This window comes from Cryptomeria japonica, chromosome 11, assembly GCF_030272615.1.
Source record: "Cryptomeria japonica chromosome 11, Sugi_1.0, whole genome shotgun sequence".
NCBI lineage: Eukaryota > Viridiplantae > Streptophyta > Pinopsida > Cupressales > Cupressaceae > Cryptomeria > Cryptomeria japonica.
In genome coordinates, this window is record NC_081415.1 from 304684984 (window position 1) to 304694633 (window position 9650).

The window sequence follows — 9650 nt, forward strand, 5'->3', positions numbered from 1 at the left end:
AAACTGCCTAAAATGACAACTAAGTCAACTTAGCTCTTTGATAGGGGCAAGTCCTCTGCGATTAACCAGTATCAAACTAATGACCAAAACTGCCTAAAATGACAACCAAATCAACTTAGCTCTTTGATAGGACAAGTCCTCCCTATAACCTACATTGCGATTAATCAGTATCAAACTGATGATCGAAACTGCCTGAAATGACAACCAAGACAACTTAGCTCATGAATAAGACAAGTCCTCCCTATAATCTTTAAGACAATGTGCAACAAAGCCTCACCCACACATTACGATTAACAAAAATCAAACCGTCAACCTGAACTACATTAAACTGAACTACATTAAACAGTAGTCCTGTAGTCCTGGCCCAGACATGAGCTGACCCAGATGGGGCCTGTCTTCTTTTTCCTTTTGTTTGTATATGACAAACGTTTGGAATCTTGAAGAGCTGTGTAATATCATTCTGAATGAGGATGACATGAGACCCGTCGTTGACAAATTAAGTCCCATATTGTTAAAGTGCCTCGGTAGTTGAGAATGGAGGCACGTGAAGCAAAGAAAGTCGTCTCTCTGTAAAAATTTCATAGACGTTTGTGGAGGAAAAATGGCCGGGCCCGGTTGACTGTAAGTGAAAAAATTGAGATGCCTGAAAGCACGTGGCTGCGCAGGAGTGATTGATAATCGGAGAAATCTCCGCCGGGCATAGTCATGGCAATGGATTCATCCCTGTTGACCAAAAAGCCATTTTTGCAGACAAGTAAAACAGCACGAGCTTTCGTCAGGATGATAACGACGGCTGCTGCTTTGGAATCTTATCTGATGACATAACAGTCTCTGTGGAATTTCTTTTTTTTCTTCTCCGACGACTTTGGCGTCACGTATGGCGTGGGGTAAAAGATAGAGAAAGAGAAAGAGAGAGAATATGTTTTGGTATGCGTGTGTATATATACTTGTGGTGGAGTGAAAAACAGGACATGGGGCGTGCTTCATGCTCTGATGAAATGGGATTGAAGAAGGGCCCTTGGACTCCTGAAGAAGATCAGATTCTTGTTGCTTATATTAACAAGAATGGACATGGGAATTGGCGGGCACTGCCCAAACAAGCAGGTCTGTGTCTTATTCTCAAGAATTTGCAGTTGGGTATTGTAGATTTAGATTAGCTTAAGGTCTGTAATTCTTTAATGGTTTTTTCTATCTTGCTATTTTCATTTTGAGGATCGGCCATGCCACATGTTTTGTATCTTTATTCTGAGAATGGATTATAGAGCATGTTTCTTATCATCATTTGAATGATGGGTTTCTTATTTTCATTCTGAGGATGGATCATAACATATGTTCTTTATTTTCATTTTGAGGATGGATCATAACATGTGTTCCATATCTTCATTCTAAGATTGAATCATAAAACATGTTCCGTATCTTCCTTTTGAAGTTAGGTCATAAAACATGTTTGGTATCTTCATTTTGAAGGTAGGTCATAAACATGTTCTCCATCTTCATTTTGAAGATGGGATGTTGTGAATCTTCATTTTGAGGATGTCAGTGACCACATGTTTCATATCTTCATTTTGAAGATGGATCATAGAACATGTTCTGAGTCTTCATTCTGAAGATGGGCCGTAATACATGTTTCGCATCTCCTTTCTGAGGATTAGTCATAGAACTTGTCTGTACCTTAATTTTGAAGATGGGCCATAAAACATGTTCTATATCTTCCTTCCAACAATGGATCATAAAACATAATTCATATTTTCATTCTGAAAGTGAATCAGAAAATATGTTCCTATATTCATTTTGAGGATGGATCATAGAACATGTTCTATATCTTCAGTTTAAGATTATAAAATATGTTCCTATCTTCATTCTGAAAAATAGAATACAGAACATGTTCTTCATCTTTATTTTGAAGATGGATTATAAAACATATTTTCATTTTAAAGCCAAATTATTAAACATAATCCGAAATGTTTAAATGATGGAAAAAATTCTTACACTCTTGAATCTAGAAACTCTCACTAAGAAATTTTAGAGCTCTGATGTATATGCCACTTTTCCTACAGGACTTATGCGATGTGGTAAGAGTTGTCGACTGCGGTGGACAAATTATCTGAGACCAGACATCAAACGTGGCAACTTTAGTCTAAAGGAGGAGCAGACAATCATCCAACTCCATCAAATCTTGGGGAACAGGTAACTAAACTTTACTCTATACAAATACAGACATCCGTAAAGTTGTAAACAAGAATGTTTTGAAGATTTAAGAAATTAGGGCATGGGCTTCTAGGGTACAGTCAAATTGATAAAGTAAATAGTATCCTATATATGACACTCATTGTAATCTCCCTGCGTTTGCATCACCTGGACACTTTTTTTTTTAAATTTCAATGCTCATTCATTAGATCTCACAGTTTTTCTGTATAGTTTCTTTTTTCACATGTGCCAGTAAACCACTGGATCTTTCTTTCAGAAAGACTTGGCTTGAATATGTGACCAGATCCAACACTATTTTTTTTGGGAAGTGCTATAATATATTTGTTAGCATAAATCTGTCACAATTCATATATTATTGTTTTCAACATCTCGGTGATAGATCACTGATTCAGAATATTTATTAATAATCATATAAAACCATCTTCAAAACAATATAATTTACTAAATATTCACTTAAAACGATTTTCAGTAAATTTGAGGTTCAGTTTTCTGCAAACTTTTATTTGAACTTGTACGTAATTTTGAATGCCTACCATAAGTTTATTAGTGACTGTATGAAGTCCTTTGATAAAACATACTACTGGCTTCCATATCAGTCCTAACTTTACTGGCATGTCCTTGAAATCTATTGTGCATTTTTTCTTTTTAAATTTGTAAAACATTTGTAAATCTGAAGCTGTTAGTAGATGAACTCAAAAAGCTTACTATACTGAACCATCCTCGTAATTTAAGGAATTTTTTTGAAAAGGATAGTTCAGTATAGTAATTTTAATTTCATATGTACTTCTTTTTTTTCTTTTTCTTTTTTTTTTTCTTTTTTTTGTTAAAAGTGGATGAGACCACTAAAATTATATTGATAATATATATTTTTACATGTGTCTGATTCAAAAAGCATTGAAGGGAAAGTAAGAAAACCCTTAAGTATTGCTCAAGAAAACATAAGCCTATCTACCCATTACAAAAAGCCCATAGGCATATTGAAACCCCCAGATACAGTGCAATGCATTGCCATCCGCATTAAATATAAAGGAAGTTGTAAGAACCAGTCTAACAGGGAGCATCTGAAGATGAAGTCAAGAATGTCCACCAAAAAATAGAGACATCACCCCAAAATCCAGCCTATCTAAACACCACAAGAACCAAGAATAAGAGATGCACATTAATTGCTCTTTCCAATTCCTCAAAAAAAGCCACCATCTGCCGAATTTGGCAAAAATTCTCCATATGTATATATTTTTATTATTTAAATATATAAAAACAATTCTTTGTTTCAGAATAAATTCTAGGCAAACTAAAACTATTAAAAAAATATATTTTAAGAGGTAATGAAGCAATACTAGTAACATTTCTTTATATATATGTATTCATCAATAAAGTAAGAGAGCTACATTTAACAAAAAAATGAAATGATAATATTATAATGTTTTTCTTTTCTTTCTTAACAATATATAATTTTAGAAAAGATTATTGTTTCTTTTATATAACTATATATCTACATTTATATAGAGTTCTTCATGGTATTTGGCTTTTTTTGCTATTCAAATTTGTGATTTATGTGAGCACTTAGATTCTATTTCTTTTGTTCATAATCCTGAAGAATGGAACGTTGTTGTTGATTTAATTTTTGAATGGGCTAATCGTTGTTCTTTTGTCTTGATCTTTGTTGGTGTCATGAGTTTTTGAACATGCTGGTTTGTTGAGAGACTTTTTTGGCTTCTTATTTTTCTTGTTGTGTTAGCTATGACTATCTGAAAATCTTTGTTATTCTCTCCAATCTTTGATTTAATATGTTTTTAGTGTTTTCCTCAAAAGAAAAAGAAAAAAAAATTATAAAATAGATTTCATCACTTTTTTTTTTTCTAAATTTTTAGGTTTAATATTTTCTTTTGATAAAAGATTTAAAAATCTAATTGTTTAATATTTATATATTGTTATGAAATGTTTAATTTTATATGATTATATTAATACAATTTTTATTTTAAATTTTCATTCTTAAATTTTATAATTTAAAAAAGTATTTTTATTGAAGAAAATAAAAATGTTAGCAGTTGTGGAGTCTTCTTTCATTGATATTATATGTGTTGTGACGGCATTTTGTATGTGGTTTTGGGCGGGGTGTATAAACTAATCTGTTAGATACTATAGATTTAGTGGAAAAATCCATTTTTATTAAAAATAAAAATATAGCATAAAAATTAAAATATATAAAAAAATTGTCTGTCTGAAAATAATAAAACCAAAATGTAGAGAATATAATTTGAATTATCCTCAGTTTTACTCAATAAACAAAATATATATATATATATATATATATATATATATATATATATATATATATATATATATATATATATATATATATATATAGTATCTGATTTCTTTAGAGGCAAGAATGTACATGTTTAAACATGACTTTTTTGTTTTTCTATAGAAAGATTTGAATCCTCCAGTTTAATAGAGAAGTTTTGAGGATCTGTTTCATGATGCGAATTAGCCAAAATAGTCTTTTTGATGGTCATTGTTGAATAATCTATAATTATAGATACATTTGCTACAAGGATGCATAGGTTCTTATAAGTGATGGATTTGTTTCTTTGGTTTTACCAGTAGGATGATGACTGATACATGGGTTTTCTGAAAGAGTAATGTCTCTAACACTTACAAATTCTATAACATTATATCCATTGACAGTCTTCTTTTGAACATGGTGGTAATGTCTTGTGTAAAAGTGTGACAGTCGACATTGAATCTGTAACATGACAGTGTTTATTCTATGCATATACACATGAATATTATCAAATTTTTGTCCGTCTTATTTCAACTAAAATAAAAAATACAATTCAATCACTATTTAAAATTAACCAATCAACATAGAAGGCATGTTTTAACATTTTGAAACCGCAGGTTTTTTTTTTTTAAAAATCTGAAAGTATGCTATCAACTGATCTGCTGATAAAAGTGTGACAATTGACATTGAATCTGTAACTTCCTATTTTGAGCATGAGAGTCTTCAGTGACTTATATAAATATTATCAATTCTTTTCAATCTTATTTCGACTGAAATCGCTCAATGACTACTATTTTTTAACATTTTGAAAGCACAAACTCTTTTTTTTTTAAGCTGAAAGGATTCCCCACTATGCTGTCAACTGACCTGCTGATAAAAGTATGACAGTTGACATTGAACCTGCAACCTTTTTATTTTGAACATGACAGTGTTTAGTGACTTATCTGCCAGCTTTTATCGATCTTTATATCGAGAAAATACAAACTCACTGACTATACACAGACGTATGAATGGTATGAGCGTTGTGTAAGTAAATCTGATTTCAACTAAAATAAAAAATACAACTGAGTGACTACTTATACTTAACGGAACGAAACAGGAGGCACGTTTGACATTCTGATCCCGCAGCCTCGTTTTTTGAGAAGCTGAAAAGCTTCTCGACTGCACTGTCAACCTCCTGCATGTACATGTAATTGACCCGCTGGTAAATGATCGTAATCGAACTTCAAATGTGTCAGATGTTTAGGATTTACTGTGAAAAGCTACTATCAGATACAAAATTCTACTTTATTTTTTCCAAAATTCTTTTATTAGTTCAAATTTAGAGAAGTTTTGATATATTTAATTAATTTTTTTTTATTATATTCTATGATCTATGATTTATTTTGCATAAATATTTCAGATAGATTTATGATAGATCAAGGAGTGTGATTCCAAATGTCAAATTTATTTTGCATCGATGTTTTAGATCACATTCTATGTTCTATGATTTTATTTGCATCAACGTTCTGGATCATAGTCCATGATATATTATAAATCATGGAGTGTGATCCAATATGTCAAATTTGTTTTGCAGCAATTTTTTGGATCAACTCTATGATCTATGATTTATTTTTCATCAATGTATCCGAACACTAGGAATGTAATCCCTAAAGTTGATGCAAAATAAATTTGACAGAATTGAATTCAGAAATATATCATGAATGGTGATTAAAAATGTCAAATTTGTTTTGCATCACACTCTCTGTGATCTATGATTTATTCCGTATAAACATTTTGGATCAGGCTTGGAATGTGATCCAAAATGTTGATGCAAAATAAATTTGACATAATCTAATCTAAAAACTAATTTGTACTCAGTATTATAGATTGTGAAAATCTGATGTTTTCAAGAATATGCATTTGAAAGCCTTGTAAGCTGTTTTGTTTATTGTGTTGCGCAAGTACAAATGTGCTATCTGAAATGTTGATGAAAAAAAATTGACACAATTGAATTCAAAAACTAAATAATATTCAATATTATAGACAGTGAAAATCTGATATTTTGAAGAAGATATATTTTAAGACATTGTAAGCTATTTTATTCATTATTTTGTGTGAATATAGATATATGATCTAAAACATTGATTCAAAATAAATGTGATACGATAACTATGAAATATGAAAATCTGATATGTTTAAGAATGCACATTTGAAAACTTTGTAAACTGTTATTGTGTTTTGTGCTGTGTGAGTACAGATGGTCAGCTATTGCCTCACATCTCCCGGGAAGAACAGACAACGAGATAAAGAACGTATGGAACACCCATCTGAAGAAGCGTTTGCTCCAAATAGGAGTAGACCCAGTAACCCACGCTCCTCGAGGTTACACATTCTACTCTCCAAATGCCCACCACATCCACGAATTCAAAAGACAAAGAACCCCAAGAAAATCCTCAGCAAAAGAACCCAACACAAGCAATGCTAGTCAGAGCAAGCAAAGTTCAGAAACACTAGAGCAGCCAGCAGAAGTAATGGGTAGTGAAGAAAATAATACATTATTGCAGTCACGGGTAGAAGAACAGGAAGCTTGCCATGCTCCTGTTTCCCCCAAGTCGGTAGCCAACTATTCATCCTACTCAAGTGACTCTTCCCAACATTCCACAGAGGCAATGGAGCTACTCTCATCTGTCTATGGATTCAATGAAATCAACCCACAAAATGTAACATTGGATAGAACAGATAAGAAATCAATGGACTACAATAGTCTTCTTCAGTGCAGCTATGCCGACTCCATGAACTTCATGGTGGACCAAGATCAAGAAATGAGTTACCAGCTTGACTGCAAACCACCTCCAGCTCTCAGTGACCACAACTTCGTCAGCCTGGCCAATTTGGGTATACGTGAAAGTGACAAGACGTACCCGGACATGCAACAGAACACTCCGTATGACTACACTGCAGACCTAAATTTTGCTAACTTGGGTAACAATGTCAATGAGTTATGCTCACACGAGTTGTCTCTATGGCCAACAAAGCAGCACAGCAGTTTGGGGGACTCAGTGAATAAAATGTCAGTTGTGGGGAATGGGAATGCTAATAGTAGTAGTAACTGTAACTTCTCTGTGGAACAATTTCTAGAACTGGCTGATCAAAGCACGATGGGAATGGAAGGAGGGAAGCAGTGTGAGGAAGTGTGGCCATGGTGGGAGATGAAAGGAGGAGATGAAGCACAGGTACAAGGGGGGCATAATTGTAGCATGAGTGTGGGAATGGAGTACTGGGTAAACCTTTTGCGACAGGTGGGGCCCTTGCCTTTTCTTGACTCCATCTCTGAGAACTGATGATCCCTCCCTTCCTCAGCCATAATTTAGCTGCTATGCTCTATCTGAGCTCTGGGCTTTGACCTCTCTGTCAATATGGCTTCTTTCTTTCTTTCTCTCTTTCTTTACTTATACTTCGCTCAATGAAAGGAAGTGCAATCCCTCCTATGTGGGATGCAAGTGTGCTTTGTCTTTCTTGTTTCTTGTTTTCATTTGTATGTGTGGTCTCTCTGTACATGTCATAAAATGATGGACTGTTACTCGTATTGGTGTCTCCCATGGCAGGAACCATGATGGTTGTATTTGTTGCGTCCTCTCGTACCTTCCATCTAATGAAAATCAGCTTTGATTGTTTATGGGTATTTTCAATGTTTCCACAGTAAGAGATAGTTTATATTTATATATTTAGTAAATTAATAATGTATTAGTTGATAAGAGTTTTCTACAGTCGTGTAGTATTGAAAAGATTGTCTTCAAAATCAAATCTGTATGTTTTTTAATTGACGTTTCAGACCATTTTCTTCTTTTCAATGATGGATTGAGCGTGTTTCAAAATATAAATTCAAAATCATATCTAGTTGTTCATTGGAGAAACAATTTCTTCATTTAACAATTTATCGTTCAATTTTCCTACAATTCATATAGTGATGAAAATATTGTTCTTGAAAACAACTATGAATGAAAAGATTGTTTTTGAAAACAATTATGTATGAAAAGATTATTTTGAAAACAACTATGCATGTTTTTGAATCGTCATTTTGGATCATTTTCTTTTTCTTGGATTGTGGATCTATGAGTATGATCCAAAACTTCAACTCAAAGCAACATACGCAGTTGATTCCAAAACAACCATTTCAATTAACACTTTATTGTCAAACATTTATTAGATAGTTTGTTCAAGTTTGTGATTTTTTTTAAACAATATAATTTGACTTTTATTAAATATACATAGTAAAAGATGTTTTTATATAGAGAGAGAAAGTTAACTAATAATTTTTTAGTTACAAGTTTTGTTAAATCACTTATTCTTCTAATATTTGTCTTGAGGCTTAGAAATGAGTCCAAATGAGATAGGGTAGTATACAATGCTCACAACAATGATTTAGAATCCCTTGTTTCTATGACAAATAGTTCTCTAAATTAAGCTTGACAATAGAAGGTTCAAATTATAGTTTTGACATGATGAACCCCCAAAAAGTGAAACTTTATCTCAGTTCATGATTACATGCATAATCCCCATGTAATACCTCAACTAGTCTCAAAATAGATAAATCTAAGACAAAGTGTAGAAGCATACAATATACAACACATGTTACACCTTGATTTAGTTTTAGAGACCGCGCTTACAAATGACACTCTCCATCATTGCCTAAACAACTTCATGTTAGCATTTTTCTCTTATGATGGGAAAATAATTATGATATGGTGATTATGTTCTCTATTATAATGTTGATGGCGGGCAGTTATGGCATTCATTCGATCTTTGTTTTGCTTTCTCTTCTAACAAAATGTTTTGTTTTCTATGGAGAATTCTTGCCAAATTCAGTGGATGGTGGCTTTTTCTGAGGAATTGGAAAGAGCAGTTAATGTGGTATTGCAGAGGGTTTCTTATTCTGCTATTACTCCTTTGGCTTTTTCTTTGGATTATTCTTTGGATCAGTCTCATCTTGCTTCCTAAGGGTCTTCAGTATCCTTCTCTGCTTCTTATCTGGATTAGTTTATGTTTGCTCACCATATTTGTGTTGGCAGGATCACTTATTTTTGGTTCTCTTCTGGCTTTGAGTTTTGTCTTCTTCAAAGCTTTGGATTCTTGTGGTGTTTAGACAGGTTGGCTTTTGGGGGCAATGGAACTG

General features: G+C 32.9%; 1 protein-coding gene across 1 annotated transcript; it reads left to right on the forward strand.

Moving 5' to 3' along the window:
- Window positions 1–931: 931 nt before the first annotated feature.
- Window positions 932–8153, forward strand: LOC131072081 (transcription factor MYB17). Its single transcript, XM_058008122.2, has 3 exons — window positions 932–1104; window positions 2058–2187; window positions 6735–8153. The coding sequence occupies exons 1-3, from the start codon at window positions 972–974 to the stop codon at window positions 7816–7818; spliced, it is 1347 nt and encodes a 448-aa protein (XP_057864105.2). The 5' UTR covers window positions 932–971; the 3' UTR covers window positions 7819–8153.
- Window positions 8154–9650: the final 1497 nt, after the last annotated feature.

Coding starts and splice junctions, on each gene's coding strand:
- LOC131072081 (XM_058008122.2), top strand. CDS start 972: ATGGGGCGTGCTTCATGCTCTGATGAAATGGGATTGAAGAAGGGCCCT. Junction 1,105..2,057: donor GGCACTGCCCAAACAAGCAG/GTCTGTGTCTTA, acceptor CTTTTCCTACAG/GACTTATGCGATGTGGTAAG. Junction 2,188..6,734: donor CATCAAATCTTGGGGAACAG/GTAACTAAACTT, acceptor GTGTGAGTACAG/ATGGTCAGCTATTGCCTCAC.